The sequence below is a fragment of the Scyliorhinus torazame genome, chromosome 12 (genome assembly GCF_047496885.1).
Source record: "Scyliorhinus torazame isolate Kashiwa2021f chromosome 12, sScyTor2.1, whole genome shotgun sequence".
NCBI classification, from domain to species: domain Eukaryota; kingdom Metazoa; phylum Chordata; class Chondrichthyes; order Carcharhiniformes; family Scyliorhinidae; genus Scyliorhinus; species Scyliorhinus torazame.
Window position 1 is genome coordinate 5,710,073 of NC_092718.1, and position 23,821 is coordinate 5,733,893.

At 46.8% G+C, this 23,821-nt stretch overlaps 1 protein-coding gene across 5 annotated transcripts in view; it reads right to left on the reverse strand.

Moving 5' to 3' along the window:
* The window catches only part of dennd4a (DENN/MADD domain containing 4A), a 241,784-nt gene that overhangs the window by 68,909 nt on the left and 149,054 nt on the right, over window positions 1–23,821 (reverse strand). For all 5 annotated transcript variants that reach the window (XM_072470324.1, XM_072470323.1, XM_072470320.1 and 2 more), the window contains exons 14-17: window positions 13,971–14,104; window positions 9,064–9,199; window positions 8,554–8,760; window positions 3,063–3,191 (exon numbers count right to left, since the gene is read on the reverse strand). In XM_072470324.1, coding sequence (XP_072326425.1) covers window positions 3,063–3,191; window positions 8,554–8,760; window positions 9,064–9,199; window positions 13,971–14,104 — 606 coding nt within the window. The remainder of the gene's footprint in view (window positions 1–3,062; window positions 3,192–8,553; window positions 8,761–9,063; window positions 9,200–13,970; window positions 14,105–23,821) is intronic.

Here is a 23,821-nt window from a genome sequence, read left to right on the forward strand (position 1 = left end):
ATTCCTCGGAACGTCCCAGTGTCAGGCCGTTCATTGATTACTTCCTTGTAAAATTTCTCCTTCCAAAGTGTATCACCTCACACTTTTCAGGGTTAAATTCCATCTGACACGTATCTGCCCATTTGACCATCCCGGAGGCAAATGGTATGTTGGCCTTCATAGTGAGAGGATTTGAGTATAGGAATAGGGATGTTTTACTGCAATTGCATGTGAGGCCACACCTGGAGTATTGTGAGCAGTTTGGGTGTCTTACCTGAGGAAGGATGTTCTTGCTGTGGGGGGAGCGCAGCGAGGGTTTACCCGGCTGATTCCTGGGATGGTGAGACTGTCATATGAGGAGAGACTAAATCAGTTAGGATCATATTCATTGGAGTTTAGAAGAGCGAGAGGGGATCTCATAGAAACATATAAAATTCCAACAGGATTAGACAGGGTAGATTCAGAAAGAATGTTCCCCATGGTGGGGAGTCCAGAACTAGGGATCATAGTTTGAGGATAAGGGGTAAACCTTTTCGGACTGAGGTGAGGAGACATTTCTTCACCCAGAGAGCGGTGAATCTGTGGAATTCACTCCCACAGAAAGTAGCTGAGGCCAAAACATTGTGTAATTTCAAGAAGGAATTAGATTTAGCTCTTGGGGCTAAAGGGATCAAGGAATATGGGGGGGAGGCGGGATCAGGGTATTGAACTTGATGATCAGCCCTGATCATAATGAATGGTGGAGCAGGGTCGAAGGGCCGAATGGCCTCCTCCTGCTGTCATTTTCTATGTCTCTAAACCTTCTGCCCCTTAAATCTCTGCCCCCTGGTTATTGATCGCTCCACCAAGGGGAAATGTTTTTTGCTGTCCCCTCATAATTTTATACATCTCAATCATGCCCCCCCCCCCCTCCCCTCAATCGCCTTTGCTACAAGGAAAAAACAACCCCAGTCTAAACTCATAGGTAAAACTCTCCAGCCCGGGCAACATCCTGGTAAATCTCCTCTGCGCCCTTTCCAGTGCTATCACATACCTCCGATAATGTCGATTCCACGACTGCACACAATACTCTAGCTGTAGCCTAACCAACATTTATACAGTTTCAGCAAAACCTCCCTGCTCTTATACTCTATGCCTCGGTTAATAAAGGCAAGTAGACCATCTGCCTTCTTGTGTGTACCTGCTCTGTTACCTTAAGGGGCCAGTGTATATACACAGCAAGGTCCCTCTGATCCTCGGTGCTTCCCAGGGTCCTGCTGTTTATCCTGTATTCCCGCGCCTTGTTTGTCCTGCCCAAGTGCTTCACCTCACACTTATCCGGATTGAATTCCATTTGCCACTGACCAGCCCATCTGACCAGCCCGTCGATATCCTCCTGTAATCGAAGGCTATCCTCCTCACTATTTACCACCCCACCAATATTCGTATTATCCGCAAACTTACTGATCAACCCTCCTACATTCACATCTAAATCATTTATATAAACCACAAACAGCAAGGGCCCCAACACTGATCTCTGTGGGACCCCACTGGACACAGGCTTCCAGTCAGAAAAACGCCCCTCGACCATCACCCTCTGCTTCCCGCCACTCGGCCTATTGTGGATCCAATTTGCCAAATTTCCTTGGATCCCGTACCAGCCTCCCCGAACAGGCGCCGGAATGTGGCGTCTAGGGGCTTTTCACAGTAACTTCATTTGAAGCCTACTTGTGACAATAAGCGATTTTCATTTTCATTTCTTACCTTCGCTATCAGTCTGTCATGTGAGACCTTATCAAAAGCCTTGCTGAAGTCTGAATAGACTACATCAAATGCACTGCCCTCATCTATACATTTGGTCACCGCTTCAAAACACTCAATCAAGTTGATGAGACACGACCTCCCCTTTGCAAAACCATGATGACTGTTCTTGATTAATCGCTGCCTCTCCAAACTCTGTCTCTCAGAATTGCTTCCAATAGTTAAACTGACTGGCCTATAGTTTCCTGGATTATCCCTTCCTCCCTCCTTCCCGCAGAGAGCAGTGAAGGCTGGGTCATTGAATATATTCAAGGCTGTGTTACACACCATTGATCGACAAAGGAATACAGGGGGGGGGGGGAGAATTCAGAATGTTCAATTCACCTAACAATCAATTCGCCTAACAAACACGTCTTTCGGGGCTTGTGGGAGGAAACCGGAGCACCCGGAGGAAACCCACGCAGACATAGGGAGAACATGCAGACTCCGCACAGACAGTGACCCAAGCCGGGAATCGAACCTGGGACCGTGGCGCTGTGAAGCCACAGTGCTAACCTCATGGGAGAAACAGGCAGGAAAGTGGAGCTCTGGTCACAATCAGGTCAGCCATGATTTTATGGTATTTAATGGTGAAGTAGGTTCAAAGGATCGAATAGCCCCCTGCTGCTCCTATTTCCTGTCATCTTACTCACCTGTTCGGTGGCTGGACATTGTTTCCTGTGAACAAAACTTGGCAAAATTCCCCGAAAATTCTTCATCCACAACAAACGTTGCTGGAGAGGTTGTACTTCAACGTGGGGTTTTGCAACTTTCAGACCAATCATACAAGTTTGCCGACTAAACTGATCCAACACAGGCGTCACTCCAAAGTGTCACTCCAAGTCTAAAACCCAGAGACAGCTGGGTTTTCTATCATGCTATAAATCATTAAAGCGAGGATCTTGTACAAGACTGATATGATAATAAGGCAGCTGCTTTACTAAAGTAGTGAAGTATTTCCAAGCACATTATTGATTTAACATTACTTTGGATCCCTAACGTTGCAATCAAAGTGAGGTGCTTGCAGCATTCACACCACAGTTTTAACAATCTCACACAGCAGCTTGTCTACAGAGGGAGAGAACATTCAGAATGATGTCTCCCGCCCCACTCCCCCTCTCCAGTAGGCCCAGTAAACGTGTTTGCAGCTTGTTAATGAACAGCACCGGACGAGAATGAAAACATCTCACTGCCTTGGAAAAAGCAAAGCAAGGAAAAATGAATGGTAAGGGAATAAGAATAAAATAAGTTACAAAAACAAAAAACAACACAAAATGTCTCAAGAAAAATGTAGCGGTTCATACCTTATTGTAGTAACCATATGTTATCGCATTGGGAGGAACCCCAGCTTTCTTCATCTCAAACAAGACTCTCACAGCGAGCACTGGCTGCCCGTACTGCCCACATAACTGCATCAGAACACGGTAACACACCTAGAATGGAAAACACAACTTCCATCAGTAAGAAAATCCTCAGGGAAACGCACGGAAGAACATACCTCAAATACATTTATTCCCATAGTTACAAAAGGGCCAGCCACATTGCGCAACAATGTCTGGCCATGGTCTACATCACCTGAAGCTTTCGAAAGCTTAATTTAGTTACACGAACATCTGACGGACATCACAAACGGAAGGAAACGGCACTGTAGCTTAAAGCGGAGTGTTGTTTCATAGAATTTACAATGCAGAAGGAGGCCATTCGGCCCATCGAGTCTGCACTGGCTCTTGGAAAGAGCGCCCTACCCAAGGTCCACACCTTCACCCTATCCCCATAACCCAGCAACCCGACCCAACCCAGTAACCCCACCCAACACTAAGTAAATCCCTGAACTAAGAGAATTGTAGGTAATCTAATATTGAATTGAAGGAATCAGGATTGAGAGCACTGCTCTTGTAACCATGCTCTCTCTCAAATGTATTCAGCATCCTTTATCTCCAACGTGTAATTTATCAATATGTGCATGGTTTTTATCTCAGGCATTGAAATGTATTAAGGGCATTTGCAACCCCTCAGATAATGAAGCAGTCCATGTCCAAATGCAGCAAGACCTGGACAATATCCAGGCTGGGCTGACAAGTGACAAGTTACATTCACGCCACACAAGTGCCAGGCAACGACCATTTCCTACAAGAGAGGATCGAACCATCGCCCCTTGACATTCAATGGCATTACCATCACGAATCCCCCACAATCAACATCCTGGCGGTTACCATTGATCAGAAACTGAACTGGACCCAGCCATATTAATACTGTGAATACCAGGGCAGGTCAAAGGCTGGGAATCCTGCAGCAAGTAACTCACTTCTTGCCTCCCCAAAAGCTTGCTCACCATCTACAAGGCACAAGTCAAGAATGTAATGAAATACTCTCCATTTGCATGGATGAGTGCAGCTCCAACAACACTCAAAAAGCTCGACGCCATCCAGGACAAAGCAGCCCCGCTTGATTGCTTCTCCTTCCACAAAAATTCAAACCCTCCACCACCGACGAACAGTAGCAGCCGGGTGTACTATCTACAAGGTGCACTTGAGTAACTCATCAAGGTCCCTTGGACAGCAGCTTCCAAACCCACAGCCACTACCATCTAGAAGGACAAGAGCAGCAGATACCTGGGAACCCCACCATCTGGTGGGCAGCACGGTAGCATTGTGGATAGCACAATTGCTTCACAGCTCCAGGGTCCCAGGTTTGATTCCCGGCTTGGGTGACTGTGCGGAGTCTGCACATCCTCCCCGTGTGTGCGTGGGTTTCCTCCGGGTGCTCCGGTTTCCTCCCACAGTCCAAAGATGTGCAGGTTAGGTGGATTGGCCATGATAAATTGCCCTTAGTGTCCAAAATTGCCCTTAGTGTTGGGTGGGGTTACTGGGTTATGGGGATCGGGTGGAGGTGTTGACCTTGGGTGGGGTGCTCTTTCCAAGAGCCGGTGCAGTCTCGATGGGCCGAATGGCCTCCTTCTGCACTGTAAATTCTATGTTAAAAGTCACTCACCACCCTGACTTGGAAATATATCGCCGCTCCTTCACTGTCGCTGGGGAAACAGCCTGGAACTCAATCCCTAACAGCACAGTGGGTGTACCTACACCTCAGGGACTGCAGCGATTCAAGAAGGCAGCTCACCACCACCTTCTGAAGGGCAATTAGGGATGGGCAATAAATGCTGGCCTAACCAGCGACGCCCACATCCCGTAAATGAATTAAAAAGGATGGCGAGAGTTGTTTTTAAATGGGTGTGGCTGGCTGGGCCGGCATTTACTGCCCATCCTGGAGGGCAGTTAAGAGTCAACCACATTGTTGTGGATCTGGAGTCACGTGTAGGCCAGACCGGGTAAGGGTGGCAGATTTCCTTCCCGAAAGGCCATTAGTGAACCAGATGGGTTTTTATGACAATCGACAATGGTTTCACGATCACCTTTAGACTTGTAATTTTTGGATTTAAGATTTTTATTGAATTGAAACCATCTGCCATGGCGGGATTCACACCCAGGTCACCAGAGTGTGACTCTGGGTCTCCGGATTACTATTTCAACGACAATACCACAAGAGCACTGCCTCCCCCGAAACTCTCTCAAACAGGTTTATGGGTTCAAAGCGCCCCTCAATGTGCCGGTGAGCTTATGTCACACATTTGGCAATCTACACCAGGAGACACTTCATCTGATGACAGATTTCAGATCAATTATAATAAGGGACAACTTTGTTATGGTTTGCCAGGGTGAAAGTCCAGTTAATATCTGGCAGTGACGCTGACATTAACAGTATTAGAACATAGAACAATACAGCGCAGTACAGGCCCTTCGGCCCACGATGTTGCACCGAAACAAAAGCCATCTAACCTACACTATACCATTATCATCCATATGTTTATCCAATAAACTTTTAAATGCCCTTAATGTTGGCGAGTTCACTACTGTAGCAGGTAGGGCATTCCACGGCCTCACTACTCTTTGCGTAAAGAACCTACCCCTGACTTCTGTCCTATATCTATTACCCCTCAGTTTAAGGCTATGTCCCCTCGTGCTAGCCATTTCCATCCGCGGGAGAAGGCTCTCACTGTCCACCCTATCTAACCCTCTGGTCATTTTGTATGCCTCTATTAAGTCTCCTCTTAACCTTCTTCTCTCTAACGAAAACAACCTCAAGTCCATCAGCCTTTCCTCATAAGATTTTCCCTCCATACCAGGCAACATCCTGGTAAATCTCCTCTGCACCCGTTCCAAAGCCTCCACGTCCTTCCTATAATGCGGTGACCAGAACTGTACGCAATACTCCAAATGCGGCCGTACCAGAGTTCTGTACAGCTGCAACATGACCTCCTGACTCCGGAACTCAATCCCTCTACCAATAAAGGCCAACACTCCATAGGCCTTCTTCACCACCCTATCAACCTGGGTGGCAACTTTCAGGGATCTATGTACATGGACACCTAGATCCCTCTGCTCATCCACACTTTCAAGAACTTTTCCATTAGCCACATATTCCACATTCCTGTTTTTCCTTCCAAAGTGAATCACCTCACACTTCTCTACATTAAACTCCATTTGCCACCTCTCAGCCCAGCACTGCAGCTTATCTATATCCCTCTGTAACCTGCTACTTCCTTCCACACTATCGACAACACCACCGACTTTAGTATCGTCTGCAAATTTACTCACCCACCCTTCTGCGCCTTCCTCTAGGTCATTGATAAAAATGACAAACAGCAACGGCCCCAGAACAGATCCTTGTGGTACTCCACTTGTGACAGAACTCCATTCTGAACATTTCCCATCAACCACCACCCTCTGTCTTCTTTCAGCTAGCCAATTTCTGATCCACATCTCTAAATCACCCTCAATCCCCAGCCTCCGTATTTTCTGCAATAGCCTACCGTGGGGAACCTTATCAAACGCTTTGCTGAAATCCATATACACCACATCAACTGCTCTACCCTCGTCTACCTGTTCAGTCACCTTCTCAAAGAACTCGATAAGGTTTGTGAGGCATGACCTACCCTTCACAAAGCCATGCTGACTATCCCTGATCATATTATTCCTATCTAGATGATTATAAATCTTGTCTCTTATAATCCCCTCCAAGACTTTACCCACTACAGACGTGAGGCTCACCGGTCTATAGTTGCCGGGGTTGTCTCTGCTCCCCTTTTTGAACAAAGGGACCACATTTGCTATCCTCCAGTCCTCTGGCACTATTCCTGTATCCAATGATGACATAAAAATCAAAGCCAATGGTCCAGCAATCTCTTCCCTGGCCTCCCAGAGAATCCTAGGATAAATCCCATCAGGTCCCGGGGACTTATCTATTTTCAGCCTGTCCAGAATTGCCAACACCTCTTCCCTACTTACCTCAATGCCATCTAATCTATTTACCTGGAGCTCAGCATTCTCCTCCACAACCTTATCTTTTTCCTGAGTGAATACTGACGAAAAATATTCATTTAGTATCTCGCCTATCTCTTCAGACTCCACACACAATTTCCCATCCCTGTCCTTGACTGGTCCTACTCTGTCCCTAGTCATTCGCTTATTCCTGACATACCTATAGAAAGCTTTTGGGTTTTCCTTGATCCTTCCTGCCAAATACTTCTCATGTCCCCTCCTTGCTCGTCTTAGCTCTCTCTTTAGATCCTTCCTCGCTACCTTGTAAATATCCATCGCCCCAACTGAAACTTCACACCTCATCTTCACATAGGCCTCCTTCTTCCTCTTAACAAGAGATTCCACTTCTTTGGTAAACCACGGTTCCCTCGCTCGACGCCTTCCTCCCTGTCTGACCGGTACATACTTATCAAGAACACGCAGTAGCTGATCCTTGAACAAGCTCCACTTATCCAGTGTGTCCAAAACTTGCAGCCTACTTCTCCACCTTATCCCCCCCAAGTCACGTCTAATGGCATCATAATTTCCCTTCCCCCAGCTATAACTCTTGCCCTGCGGTGTATACTTATCCCTTTCCATCATTAACGTAAACATTATTGTCTGTCAGTGAGGACACTGCCTTTCGAATCAAAGAGTGTGAACAAAGTGTCAGGTACCAACTCACATACCATTCAGGATTCTTAACCACAATGTGCAGCATGCGGGAGACAAAAACCAGGAAAGAAGGGTGGGTGGGGTGTTAGATGTCCCATATTCATTTAAATCAATTGGCGGGTGGAGGGGGGCGTGTGGGGGGAATGCTAATTTAGTCACACTAAAATTCAACTGGGTTTACTTTGGCAGGGGAGAAACAGAAACAGACCAAGCATTCTTTCTTAAGTTCATATCAACGGCTGCTGGGGATGGACATGGAAGTAGAGGCCGCAATCAGTAGGGCGGCACGATGGCACAGTGGTTAGCACTGCTGCCTCACAGCGCCAGGGACCCAGGTTCGATTCCAACCTCGGGTGATTGTGTGTGTGGAGCTTGCATGTTCTCCCCGTGTGTGCGTGGGTTTCCTCCGGGTGCTCCGGTTTACTCCCACAGTCCAAAGATGTGCAGGTTAGATGGATTGGCCATTCTAAATTGCCCCTTAGGGTGGCGTTGCAGGAATCGGGCGGTGGATCGGGCCTAGGTAGGGTGGTCTTTCCAAGGGGCAGTACAGACTCGATGGGCACTGTAGGGATTCTATGATCAGATCAGCCATGATCTTATAAAATGGCAGAACGGGCTTGAGGGACTGAATGGCCTCCTCCTACTGCTAATTTGTCTGTTTGTAAATGCGTTCTTTCTTATTACTTCTTTCCTCTGCTGCTGATTCATATGGTAATACTGTACTGAAGTCACTGTTTGCCATCACGATGTGTGCAGCTCATACCTCATCAGGTGGCTCCAACTTCTTAACCTGCATTTTTCTCAGCACATCATAAGCGGTCCGAAGAGCTCTGACCTTCGAATGGCAAACTTTCACATAAGCAGGAAGGCAAATGAACCAGAGACCATAGCAGTGACGCAGGAGACATTTTGACCACATCTGAGGAATTGATGAATAACGTTTCGCGATTTTTTGAGCTGATTTTATTTCCTGAAATGGAACAGAATATAATGATAAGATTGTTTCATAAAATGTGTACGGCAAGTATGCATTCAAGCTGTTGCTACTTTAAATTGAAATTGGCTCTCTTTTTATACATTGATGGCATAACACACATACACATCAGACTTTACCCAATCACACATTTTCACTCCAACAAAATTACTCAATCATTCACATGCTTCCCCTGAACGTATGAGTATTCAATCTGTCACAGTGCCACCGGTGGGACATAATGATTCACACACACTATATGAAGGCATTTCCAAAATACAAGCATCAGTCATGTTGTACCTGCTTAGTTCTTCTGCCCATTGGTGCTGGACTGTTGGGGCAACTATTTTTTGAAGTTAACCTGCTAGCTGGATTTTTTAATAAACCCACTGGTCTATCAAATAGCTCTGGCGTAAGCACAGGGAAGCTAGTGTAACTGCAAGAACAGGATCAGGTCAGGATTAATACAATATTATAGTACAGCAAATACAGTCAACAATGTATATATCTAATATATCAATATATATCTAACCTATGATTAAAATTAGAGATAAAAAGAGAAATAGAAAATAATAGAAATGTAGAAGAGAAAGAGAAATGCTGAAAACGCACAAGAGATTTCACACCATCTGCAACAGAAAAGGCAGGTTAAAATTTCAGGAGAAACCAAATGAGAAAATGCTGGAAAATCTCAGTAGGTCTGGCAGCATCTGCAGGGAGCGCAAAAGAGCGAACGTTTCGAGTCCAGATGATCCTTTGTCAAAGCTGCGTGAGCTTTGACAAAGGGTCATTGGACCTGAAACATTCGCTTGTTTCTCTCCCTACAGATGCTGCCAGGCCTACCGAGATTTTCCAGCATTTTCTCTTTTGGTTTCAAATTCTAGCATCCGCAGTAATTTTCTTTTATTTCAGGAGGAATATGTCTTGAGGAAGGGAAATAGAAAACACTGGCAGCATTTTGCAGGTCAGGCAGCAAAGGTGGAGAGAAGAGAGAAGTTGATGCTATGTCCAAAGCTCAGTGGGCACAAAGGTCATAGATCATAGAATCTACAGTGCAGGAGGCCATTCAGCCCATCGAGTCTGCACCGGCTCTTGGAAAGAGCACCCTACTTAAGCCCACACCTCCACCCTATCCATGTAACCCAGTAACCCCACCTAACCTTTTTTTTTGGACACTAAGGGCAATTTAGCACCCGGAGGAAACTCACGAAGATATGGGGAGAATGTGCAGACAGTGACCAAGCTGGGAATCGAACCTGGCTCCCTGGAGCTGTGAAGCAACAGTGCTAACCACTGTGCTACCCTGCCATGCAGGTAAAGCATTACCTCCTCCGTCCCGTCAATAGGTGCTGCCCAACCTGTGTATATAATATTTTCTGTCTTCTTCCAGATTTCCAGAAACTGTTTGTTCTTTAGTTTCTGGGAAAGGATCTTTCATCTTTTAGATGCTCACATACATTCTTTGGTATTCCCAGTATAAAGTTTTCTATCCTCAGCCAAGGCAACTGTAAGGACTGGTGTTGTACCTAAATGCGCGCAGTACACGGAACAAGGTAAATGAGCTTTTTGCACACATTGAAATTGGCCGGTATAATGTTGTGGGCATCACAGAGACGTGGCTGCAAGGGGATCAGGGCTGGAATCTAAATAGCCAAGGATATATGTCCTATCGAAAGGACAGGCAGGTGGGCAAAGGGGGCAGGGTTGCATTGTTAGTAAGTAATTAGTTAGTAATATGAAGTTAAATCGATGGCAAGGAGCGACATAGGATCAGAAGGCATAGAATATCTGTGGGTAGAGTTGAGGAATTGCAAAGGTAAAAAGGCCCTGATGGGATTATGTACAGGCCCCCTAGCAATAGTCAGGATGTGGGGCAGAAAATAAATCAGGAGATAGAAAAGGTATGTAAAAAAGGCAATATTACAATAATCATGGGGGACTTCAATATGCAGGTGGACTGGGAAAATCAGGGTGGTAGTGGATCCCAAGAAAAGGAATTTGTGGAATGTCTAAGAGATAGTTTTTTGGAGCAGCTTGTGACAGAGCCGACTAGGGAACAGGCATTCTGGATTTGGTGATGTGTAATGAGGCAGACTTGATTAGGGAACGTAAGGTGAAGGAACCCTTAGGGAGCAGTGACCACAATATGATAGAATTTACTCTGCAGTTTGAGAGGGAGCTGCAATCAGATGTAACGGGATTACAATTCAATAAGGGTAACTACAAAGACATGAGGGAGGAGCTGGCCAGAGTTGATTGGAAAAGGAGCCTAGCAGGGAAGACAGTGGAACAACAATGGCAGGAGTTTTGGGGGGTTATTCGGGAGGCACAACAGAAATTCATCCCAAGGAGGAGGAAACATGCTCAGGGGAAGACGACGCATCCATGGCTGACGAGGGAAGTCAAGGACAGCATAAAAACTAAAGAAAAAGCATACAAAGTGGCGAGGATTAGTGGGAAGCCAGAGGATTGGGAAGCATTTAAAAGCGAGCAGAGGACAACTAAAAAAAGCAATAAAGGGGAGAAGATGAAGTATGAGTGCAAGCTAGGTAGTAATATAAAGGAAGATTGGAAGAGTTTTTTTCAACATATAAAGGTGAGAGAGAGGCAAAAATAGGCATTGGACCACTGGAAAATGTGGCTGGAGAAGTAATAATAGAAAACAAAGAAATGGCAGATGAACTGAATAGTTACTTTGCATCAGTCTTCACGGTGGAAGACACCAGTGGGATGCCAGAGCTCCAGGAGAATCAGGGGGCAGAGGCGAGTGCAGTGGCCATCACTAAGGAGAAGGTTCTGGGGAAACTGAAAGGTCTGAAGGTGGATAACTCATCTGGACCAGATGGATACACCCCAGGGTCCTAAAAGAGATAGCTGAGAAGATTGTAGAGGCATTGATGGTAATCTTTTAGGAATCACTGGAGGCAGGAAGGGTCCCAGAGGACTGGAAGGTGGTTAATGCAACACCGCTGTTTAAGAAGGGAGGGAGGTAGAAAACGGGAAATTATAGTCCGGTTAGACTGACTTCGGTCATTGGTAAGATTTTAGAGTTATTATTAAAGATGAGATCGCAGAGTACTTGGAAGTGCATGGTAAAATAGGACTGAGTCAACATGGCTTTGTCAAGGGGAGGTCATGTTTGACCAATCTGTTAAGAGTTCTTTGAGGAGGTAACAAGGATGTTAGACAAAGGAGAACTAGTGGATGTGATTTATTTAGATTTTCAAAAAGCCTTTGACAAGGTGCTGCTTAGGAGACTGTTAAATAGGTTAAGAGCCCAGGGTGTTCAGGGTAAGATCCTGGCTTGGATCGAGGGTTGGCTGACAGGCAGAAGGCAGAGAGTGGGGATAAAGGGGTCTTTTTCAGGATGGCAGCCAGTGACTAGTGGTGTGCCTCAGGGGTCTGTGCTGGGACCACAACTTTTCACAATATACATTAATGACCTGGAAGAAGGAACTGAAGGCACTGTTGCTAAGTTTGAAGATGATACAAAGATTTGTAGAGGGACAGGTAGTATTGAGGAAACAAGCGGGCTGCAGAATAATAATAATGATAATAATCGCTTATTGTCACAAGTAGGCTTCAATGAAGTTACTGTGAAAAGCCCCTAGTGGCCACATTCCTGCGCCTGTTCGGGGAGGCTGGTACGGGAACAGGAAGAAGGACTTGGACAGGCTAGGAGAGTGGGCAAAGAAGTGGCAGATGGAATACAACGTGGAAAAGTGTGAGGTTATGCACTTTGGAAGGAGAAATGGAGGCATAGACTATTTCTAAATGGGGAAATGCTTCGGAAAGCAGAAGCACAAAGGGACTTGGACGTCCTTGTTCACGATTCTCTTAAGGTTAATGTGCAGGTTCAGTCAGCAGTTAGGAAGGTAAATGCAATGTTAGCATTCATGTCGAGAGGGCTAGAATACAAGACCAGGGATGTACTTCTGAGGCTGTATAAGGCTCTGGTCAGACCCCATTTGGAGTATTGTGAGCAGTTTTGGGCCCCATATCTAAGGAAGGATGTGCTGGCCTTGGAAAGGGCCCAGAGGAGATTCACAAGAATGATCCCTGGAATGAAGAACTTGTCGAAGGGAGGAACAGTTGAGGACACTGGGTCTGTACTCGTTGGAGTTTAGAAGGATGAGAGGGCATCTTATTGAAACTTCCAGGATACTGCGAGGCCTGGATAGAGTGGACGTGGAGAGGATGTTTCCACTTGTAGGAAAAACTAGAACCAGAGGACACGATCTCAGACTAAAGGGACGATCCTTTAAAGCAGAGATGAGGAATTTCTTCAGCCAGAGGGTGGTGAATCTGTGGAACTCTTTGCCGCAGAAGGTTTTGGAGGCCAAATCACTGAGTGTCTTTAAGACAGAGATAGATCGGTTCTTGATTAATAAGGGGATCAGGGGTTATGGGGAGAAGGCAGGAGAATGGGGATGAGAAAAATATCAGCCATGATTGAATGGTGGAGCAGACTCGATGGGCCGGGTGGCCTAATTCTGCTCCGATGTCTTATGGTCCTATGATCTCAGCCCCGGGTCACTGTCCGTGTGGAGTTTGCACATTCTCTCAGTGTCTGCGTGGGTTTCACCCCCACAACCCAAAGATGTGCAGATTAGGTGGATTGGCCACACCAAAAAGATAATTGAGTACAGCAGCAGCTCTCTGAAGACCACGTTACATTCTCAGCACAAAAATAGATTTTGTGAGATTGCATAAAAATAACTGGTAGTAGGGGTGATTACAAGGCTGCAGCATAACAATGATTTCTCTAAATTACATTACAAACATGCCAATTTACAAAAAAACCATCTGTATATAGTAATTAAATTGCAGCTTTTAAATTGAAACTTAAAACTATAGATGGTTATAACTTTGCGTCTGTGTGGAGAGGAGGTTGATTTCGCTAAGCTGTGCGCAAAAAGCATGTCCAAACGATCATACTAATGCGCAAAGATGTTCACAAAAAGATATTAATACTTTATTGAAAATAACCTTTGGCTGCATATCCAGCATCCAACTTTTACGATTATCTAAAAAAAGGAAACTGTGAATTTAGAAATTAAGTTCTATGCATTTCACGCTAAAAAAAAATAAGTTTTTGAAAATAATTTGTGTGCCTCTCATATTTGAAAACCCAGAAATATTTTTGAATCCTTGTGATTATCTGTCCACCCTAACCTCGCAAGTAGAAATAGAACTGGGACTCATACCTATATCGAAGGGGATATTCTTCTCCATTAGGCAAGCTTGGAAGCTCAGGAGGTGTAATGAAAACCGTATGTTCACTTCTGTGAGACTCGTCCAATTCTATGAGACGCGCATCATCTGGCCGCTCGGCATCCAACTGGTTGAGTAGAAAAGACAGAATTCCCATCAAAAAATCACACAGCATACTTTGTTCAAAAGCAGATCCCTTGCGTATCATCACTGGTAGGAATTGATGGCAGGGAGGGAAATTAAATAAGGGCTGCAACGGAGTACAATGTGTCACCTCTCACACTTTCCATATGTTGTGCATCTTGTGCGGCCAACATCTTGCTGTCACAACCTCTTGATTCAGGACGTTGAAGAGAACAACCTGGAGTGAGTCTGTCATGAAAAATGTCCATTAACTGCCTAGCAGCTCTGCTCAATAAACAAATAACCTCACTGGATCCTTATCATATGTGTTATCAGGACACAAAATGGGACACATTTGATGGGAAATGTTCAGAATGGAGTTCAGTTACAAGTGGCGTACCACAAGGATCTGTTCTGGGGCCGTTGCTGTTTGTCATTTTTATCAATGACCTAGAGGAGGGCGCAGAAGGGTGGGTGAGTAAATTTGCAGACGACACTAAAGTCGGTGGTGTTGTCGACAGTGCGGAAGGTTACAGAGGGACATAGATAAGCTGCAGAGCTGGGCTGAGAGGCGGCAAATGGAGTTTAATGTGGAGAAGTGTGAGGTGATTCACTTTGGAAGGAATAACAGGAATGCGGAATATTTGGCTAATGGTAAAGTTCTTGGAAGTGTGAATGAGCAGAGGGATCTAGGTGTCCATGTACATAAATCCCTGAAAGTTGCCACCCAGGTTGATAGGGTTGTGAAGAAGGCCTATGTTGTTGGCCTTTATTGGTAGAGGGATTGAGTTCCGGAGTCATGAGGTCATGTTGCAGCTGTACAAAACTCTGGTATGGCCGCATTTGGAGTATTGCGTACAGTTCTGGTCACCGCATTATAGGAAGGACGTGGAAGCTTTGGAGCGGGTGCAGAGGAGATTTACCAGGATGTTGCCTGGTATGGAAGGAAAATCTTATGAGGAAAGGCTGATGGACTTGAGGTTGTTTTTGTTAGAGAGAAGGTTAAGAGGAGACTTAATAGAGGTATACAAAATGATCAGGGGGTTAGATAGGGTGGACAGTGAGAGCCTTCTCCCGCGGATGGAAATGGCTAGCACGAGGGGACATAGTCTTAAACTGAGGGGTAATAGATATAGGTCAGAGGTAGGTTCTTTACGTAAAGAGTGGTGAGGCCGTGGAATGCCCTACCTGCAACAGTAGTGAACTCGCCAACATTGAGGGCATTTAAAAGTTTATTGGATAAGCATATGGATGATAATGGCATAGTGTAGGTTAGATGGCTTTTGTTTTTTGACTTCCCATGTCGATGCAACATCGTGGGCCGAAGGGCCTGTACTGCGCTGTATCGTTCTATGTTCTATGTTCTAAAACTCCACTACCATTCCTTCAATCATGACAGTTTCAAAAATCCCAATTTCCTGTCCCTTTCCCTGACTGATCTTGCAATTATGTCGCTTTATGTCCGTCTGCTTCATTGTCTCATAATCCTTTACGTGAAGTTTTCCCTGTTCTCAGTTTTCAACGCCTTAGCTCAAATACCCAGACGATGTCCCTTTGTTCTGGGTTCCCCTACTACAGGGAACACTCATTTCCTATCCACCTTGTTAATTCAGTTCTTCAGTCATTACTGCACAGGAGGCCATTCAGCCCATCGGACCATCAAGAACAGACCAGTCATCCCTGGTTTAGCACAGGGCTAAATAGCTGGCTTTTAAAGCAGACCAAGGCAGGCCAGCAGCACGGTTCAATTCCCGTACCAGCCTCCCCAAACAGGCGGCGGAATGTGGCGACTCGGGGCTTTTCACAGTAACTTTATTTGAAGCCTACATGTGACAATAAGCGATTTTCATTTCATTTCATTTCAAATCCCAAACTCTACCCCCACAGACCCGCAAGTTTATTTCCCTCAAGTGTTCATCCAATTTCCTTTTGAAATCGCTCATTATCTCTAGTTCCCCAACTCTCATCGGCAGTGAGTTCAAGAGTTTTAAGCATCTATATCCAGACCAACCCTCCTCCAGACATAACCAATTAGTGTCCATTCTCTCTTCACAGCTCAGTCCTGCCACACTATTGTCCTGATGAACTATTGCTGGACTTTCTCCTAGGTATGTACATCCTTTTTAAAGATGGATATCTTCATGAAGTCAGTATTATACCTTTATTGCAAGACCACATTTTATTTTCAGCAACCGGCAGAACAGAACATATGTGAATTTCTCTCATACAGCAAGACTAAGGCCATCTCTGCACTATAATAAAATAATTGTTTCACATTCGTGCATAATGCAGCTGTCTGTTGTGTCAGACTAGCTTATGGTTTTCCTTGTTTATAATTGCGTACGTAGTACAGGAATGTACAAACCACCAAGCACATTATCTTCTTTCTTGCAAGAAGCTTCTAGAATTTGTAATCAAGTTATGCATTTCACCAGCAGTTATCTACATTAGCGCGTGTGTGAGTGTGTTTGTAGAAAGACAATCTCTTTCAACATGACCGCCCAATTTATAGACAACAGCAGAATTGAGTAACTCCAGGCCAAGTGCAGCCAATGCTTGCTCAATCAGTGATCACAAAGTCTCAAATATTTAACAAAGGCAAATGTGTTTGATCCCAGCTTCAATGTCCATACCTTTATGGGCTTTTTCTGAAAATGAATCATTCATGCCCAAATTGAAAGGAGGAGTTTCCTTTCGTTACTGAGAAATCGCCTGAGGAAGGAGCTGTGCTCCGAAAGCTAGTGATTCGAAACAAACCTGTTGGACTCTAACCTGGTGTTGGAAGACTTCTTACTGTGCCCACCCCAGTCCAACGCCGGCATTTCCACATCATGAAATCTAAGACAAGGACCTTCTCACTGCATTGTGAGATTGGTATTCCTTCTCAATGAGTAGCTGAGGATCGTCACGTGCTCAATGTACTGTCCCTTCCATACCTACACCTACTGGAAGAAGGCAACGTCAAACTAACAGTGCTTGGTGACTTAAGAATGAGCATTCCATTTGATTTCTTGGAAATAAATCCAACCCATTCCAGAGGAGAACAATGTTCCCAGTATCCATTTTGTTTTGAGTGCATTACATTAACCAGGATTCACCTTCTACTGGCACCATTTAACTACACCACATATTAAGAATATATACAGTCTACAGATATATATTATCAGAGTTTTCCTGTCCTGCCAAGAAACCTAAAACAGCCATCTTTAAAAATTGTGGAGGCCCATAACAAGAGAATAAGGAATTGGCCTCGTTAGTTACGTGAGCACTTCCCAGGTTGTGTTTGCTGCTTGCTCCTGCTGGTGGCTGCAAATGAATGGAGGCTGCAGCTGAGAGTTTGTTTGCTGTTTGCTGCTGCCTCTTCCCCTTGGATTTACTTGCTGCTTTCTGGGCGAAGAGAAGGAATAAAGAAGATAGTTGCCTTTCGGTCTCTTTTACCTGGAGTGTGGCGAAGGAAGGATTTTGGTGGGCCTACTACCGGGTTGAGGATGTAGGAGGACTTGCTCGAGCAGTTTGTGGATGTTTTTAAAGGTCTGTTTTGTGCGTTGACTGTGCATTCTGTTCTGGACTTGTGAGGTCACCTGATAATTCCCTGTGTGATCCTGTGGCCCAGTCCTTGGGCAGGCTGGTGATGGAAGATCAGATGTTGATACTGCAGGAGAGGTGGGCCGGCGGCCCGGCTTGATTGTGCTGCGTCGGGACACTTTAATTAACTACTGGTGACTTTTTATGTTCAGTAGCCATCCTGCTGCTCCCATGATGGGAACAGCGCTGGTCGCTGGTGTTCCTCGTTTTCCTTTTTGTTCTGCGTTTAGTCTATGTTTGGGGGGAACTGTATGATGGATACCATGTAACTGCAGATTATTTTCACCGGTTGCAGCCCCTCCTGCGTCTGTGGCCTGGGAGTCGTTGGAACGAGGCGCTGCCAGTAGGAGAGGGGGAGGTGGTTTTTGCTCTCTTCCCCCTCCTGCGCTATGCGCCATGTTGGTCATAGATGTTTACAGCATGGAAACAGGCCCTTCGGCCCAGCTTGTCCATGCCGCCCAGTTTCTATCACTAAGCTAGTCCCACTTTCCAGCATTTTGCCCATATCACTCCATACCCACCCTGGCCAAGAAAAGTTTATTTTTTGCTCCGTTGGCAGTGTGTTGCTTTTTGACTTGTCTGGCAGCTGTGTGCTCGCCATGCGTTCACTCCGCAACTGGTGGCATTGTATGATTTTTGTTTCTTTGAGTACAGCATTTAGAAAGTTACTGAACAAATCCTTGACGGATTTGAAAGGATAAAGTAAATAAATTGGGGAATGGTATTGGATTACAGAAAAAGCAGGAAGGTGGGACACTAAAATCTGTCTGCTCAAGAGGCTTATGACAGAATAACTTCCTCTCTGACTCAAATTTCTACATCTCCATCCACTGGCCTAGTTCCCATCAAATGTTCTTCCCGTCTCTATTAAGAAATACCAGGCCATTCGTCATCACCGCTCTCTCACCTCCTTTTCCTCCCTCCATCCCCTGTGACAGATTTGGTGAAACCTGAAATTGACAATGTCTGTGGTGGTATCCGTGGAGCTTCTTAAATACCGTTCCTCGGAGCACCAGACTGCTGAACTTTGACACATCCAAAATAATTTCTAAGTTACCAGGTTGTGCAACCTCAAATGTGGCAAACTGAGAAGCCAGCAGAGTCAGGGAAGCAGATAACAGCATGTCTGAAATTATAATTATAGTCGGCAGTGAGAGAAAATGGTTATTTAGATTTTTCCTGCCCTCAGCAAAAATACACTACACTGTTAACTGAGTGAGGATCTGAAGGGATAGAAGGGAAGACAGACAGGTTCAGTCCCTAAAACGATCTATACCGAATATTCCATTGGAATCTCTTTTTAGTGGTGGGCACTAGATCTATAATAATAATCGCCTATTGTCACAAGTAGGCTTCAATGAAGTTACTGTGAAAAGCCCCTGGTCGCCACATTCCGGCACCTGTTCGGGGAAGCTGGTACGGGAATTGAACCCTCGCTGCTGGCCTTGTTCTGCATTACAAGCCAGCTGATTAGCTCACTGTGCTAAACCAGCCCCTGATCTGCTGTGCATCTTAAATTATGTCGATCCGAAACAAGCATCAAAAACATTTTATTGCAAGCGATTACATATCAATAATTTGTAACAGTACATTGGATCAATCCATGGTAGCACGAGGGGATAGCACTGTGGCTTCACAGCGCCAGGGTCCCAGGTTCGATTCCCCGCTGGGTCACTGTCTGTGTGGAGTCTGCACGTTCTCCCCGTGTCTGTATGGGTTTCCTCCGGGTGCTCCGGTTTCCTCCCACAGTCCAAAGTCGTGCAGGTTAGGTGGATTGGCCGTGATCAATTGTCCTTAGTGACCAAAAGGTTAGGAGGGGTTATTGGGATAGGGTGGAAGTGAGGGCTTAAGTGGGTCGATGCAGACTCGATGGGCCGAATGGCCTCCTTCTGCACTGTATGTTCCATGTTCTAATCCTGGGCTACTTATTCCTTCATCCACAAACATGGTTAAATGTTTCACAAAAATGCAATGTTTATATAACCATATATCAAAGGCATGCAGATAATCTGAAAGCAAACAGGGGGGCAGATTTGTTTAATAGTTATGAGGTGTTCAAATGATACTCATCTCTCATGTGTCACAGGAAACTCTGCAGTTCACATTCCAATACAGCCTTTCATCCGTGGGTTAAGTAGCTACAGCATATGTTTTTGCTCAAGGCCAGATGAAGAAATGAAAGCAGAGATATTCACTTGGATGCCTTGACTAAACAGATTTTATGTTCATTGGGCTCATTTGTTGGAGTAAAGTACAATTCTGAACCAGGTCACTGGTTTCTAATGCAGTTCCCTGTAGACAATGAAAACCAACTAATAAATATTACCCCACCATCTACAGAGGGAGAAAACCTGCACCAACACAGCAAGATCTCATTAAGAGAATGAAAAGCTACCAGCTGACTGGAATGCAATAAAGCTCGACTGTAAAACATGTCAGAATATTAGAAAGTGAGGCACTTCATTTTTGGCATCAAGACACAACTAAATGTGCTTTCATGGCTAAAAACAATATCGGGCTCAAGGGAATGCTTATGAAGCTGCTGGATTTATAAAGCATCCAAGAGGCTTTTATTGGGAAGAGGAGGGCAAAGGGTCATTAGGCTCATTGGCAATAATCCGCTCCATTGGAAGAATGGCAGTGACCTACTTGTCCCTTCATCTTTCCTGAGGTGAAACACAGACAGAGGGACAGAGAGAGAGAGACGGGGAGGGAGAGAGAGAGAGAGGGACAGAGAGAGAGAGACGGGGGAGAGGGAGAGAGAGAGGGACAGAGAGAGAGAGACGGGGAGGGAGAGAGAGAGAGAGAGACAGAGAGAGAGAGAGAGACAGACAGGGAGGGACAGAGAGAGAGAGAGACAGAGAGAGAGAGAGAGACAGACAGGGAGGGACAGAGAGAGAGAGAGAGAGACAGATGGGGAGAGAGAGAGAGAGACGGGGGAGAGGGAGAGAGAGAGGGACAGAGAGAGAGAGACGGGGAGGGAGAGAGAGAGAGACAGAGAGAGAGAGAGAGACAGACAGGGAGGGACAGAGAGAGAGAGAGACAGACAGGGAGAGAGAGAGGGAGAGAGAGAGAGACAGATGGGGAGAGAGAGAGAGAGACGGGGGAGAGGGAGAGAGAGAGGGAGAGAGAGAGAGAGAGAGAGAGACAGACAGACGGGGAGGGACAGAGAGAGAGAGAGACAGACGGGGAGGGAGAGAGAGAGAGAGAGACGGGGGGAGAGAGAGAGAGAGACAGAGAGAGACAGAGAGAGAGAGAGACAGACAGAGAGGGGGAGAGAGAGACGGGGAGGGAGGGCGAGAGAGAGAGACGGGGAAGAGAGAGACAGAGACAGAGAGAGAGAGAGAGACAGACGGGGAGGGAGAGAGAGAGAGATGGGGGAGTGGGAGAGAGAGAGAGAGAGAGAGGGAGACAGACAGAGAGAGAGAGACGGGGAGGGAGAGAGACGGGGTGGAAGAGAGAGAGACGGGGAGGGAGAGAGAGAGAGAGAGAGACAGACAGCCAGAGAGAGAATTGTGCTTTACTCCAACAAATGAGAGAGAGACAGGGAGGGTGAGGGAGACGGGGAGGGAGGAAGAGAGACAGAGGGAGAGGGAGAGAGATAGTGAGGGGAGAGAGATGGGGGAGAGAGAGAGATGGGGGAGAGAGAGAGACGGGGAGAGAGAACATAGAACATAGAAAATACAGCACAGAACAGGCCCTTCGGCCCACGATGTTGTGCCGAACCTTTGTCCTAGATTAATCATAGATTATCATTGAATTTACAGTGCAGAAGGAGGCCATTCGGCCCTTTGAGTCTGCACCGGCTCTTGGAAAGAGCACCCTACCCAAACTCAACACCTCCACCCAACACCAAGGGCAATTTGGACATTAAGGGCAATTTATCATTGGCCAATTCACCTAACCCGCACATCTTTAGACTGTGGGAGGAAACCGGAGCACCCGGAGGAAACCCACGCAGACACGGGGAGGACGTGCAGACTCCGCACAGACAGTGACCCAAGCCGGAATCGAACCTGGGACCCTGGAGCTGTGAAGCAATTGTGCTATCCACAATGCTACCGTGCTGCCCTTAAGAACAAATAAACCTACACTATATCATTTTACCGTAATCCATGTACCTATCCAATAGCTGCTTGAAGGTCCCTAATGTTTCCGACTCAACTACTTCCACAGGCAGTGCATTCCATGCCCCCACTACTCTCTGGGTAAAGAACCCTATATATCCCTCCTATATCTTCCACCTTTCACCTTAAATTTATGTCCCCTTGTAATGGTTTGTTCCACCCGGGGAAAAAGTCTCTGACTGTCTACTCTATCTATTCCCCTGATCATCTTATAAACCTCTATCAAGTCGCCCCTCATCCTTCTCCGTTCTAATGAGAAAAGGCCTAGCACCCTCAACCTTTCCTCGTAAGACCTACTCTCCATTCCAGGCAACATCCTGGTAAATCTTCTTTGCACCTTTTCCAAAGCTTCCACATCCTTCCTAAAATGAGGCGACCAGAACTGTACACAGTACTCCAAATGTGGCCTTACCAAAGTTTTGTACAGCTGCATCATCACCTCACGGCTCTTAAAAATTGTGCTTTACTCCAACAAATGAGAGAGAGGCAGGGAGGGTGAGAGAGATGGGGAGGGAGGAAGAGAGACAGAGGGAGAGAGGGGGAAGAGAGAGACGGGGAGAGGGAGAGACGGGGGAGAAAGAGAGACGGGGAGGGAAAGAGAGAGAGACGGAGAGGAAGGGAGAGAGAGAAGGGGGAGAGAGACCTGGGAGGGAGAGAGAGAGAGACGGGGAGGGAGAGAGAGACGGGGAAGAGAGACAGGGGGAGGGAGAGAGAGACGGGTATAAAGAGAGAGAGCGAGACAGGGTGAGAGAGATAGAGAGAGAGACAAGGGAGAGAGAGAGAGAGACAGACAGACACTGGGAGAGAGAGACAGAGACGGAGGGAGAGAGAGAGGGGGGGGGGGAAAGGAAAGGTAGAAAAGGTAGAGACGGGGAGAGAGAGACGGGGTGAGAGAGAGAGAGAGAGAGAGAGACACAGGGAGAGAGAGACAGGCGGGGTAGAGAGAGAGGGGGAAACAGGGGGAGGAGAGAGAGAGTGAGAGAGAGAGAGATGGGGGTAGGGAGAGAGAGAGATACGGGGAGGGAGAGAGAGACGGGGGGTGGGGGGGGGGGAAGAGCGAGGGAGAGAGAGAGAGAGACAGAGAGAAAATTGTGCTTTACTCCAACAAATGAGAGAGAGGCAGGGAGGGTGAGAGAGATGGGGAGGGAGGAAGAGAGACAGAGGGAGGGGGAAGAGAGAGTCAGGGGAGAGAGAGACGGGGAGAGAGAGAGACGGGGGGAGAGGGAGACGGGGGAGTGTGGGAGACGGGGAGTGTGAGGGAGACGGGGAGAGAGAGAGAGACAGGGGAGAGAGAGAGAGACGGGGGAGAGAGAGAGACGGGGGAGAGGGAGAGACGGGGGAGAGGGAGAGAGACGGGAGGGAGAGAGAAAGACAGAGAGGGAGAGAGACGGGGGAGGGAGAGAGAGAGAGAGACGGGGAGGGAGAGAGAGACGGGGAGGGAGAGAGAGACGGGGGTGGGGGGGAAGAGAGACAGGGGAAGGGAGAGAGAGTGAGACAGGCGGAGGGAGAGAGAGAGAGAGAGAGAGAGGGGAGAGAGAGAGACAGACAGACAGAGACAACAGACAGGGGGAGAGAGGCACAGACGGGGAGGGAGAGAGAGAGGGCAAAAGAGGAGGTAGAGACGGCCTGGAGGGAGAGACAGGGGCTGAGAGAGACAGAGAGAGAGAGACAGACAGACAGACAGAGAGACAGACACGGGGAGAGACAGAGACGGGGGGGAGAGAGAGAGCGGGAAACGGGCAGGTAGAGATGGGGTGGAGGGAGATTCGGGTGGGTAAGAGAGAGAGAGAGGCAGGCGACAGAGAGAGACGGGGAGAGAGACAGGAGGGGGCGGGAGAGAGAGAGAGACAGGGGAGGGAGGGGAAGAGAGAGAGCGAGACAGAGACAGTCAGTCAGACAGACCAACAGAGTCAGACACGGGAAGAGAGAGACAGAGCCAGGGGATGGGGAGAGGGGGGAAAACAGGGTGGAGGGAAAGACACAGAGACAGAGGATACAGAGATAGGGAG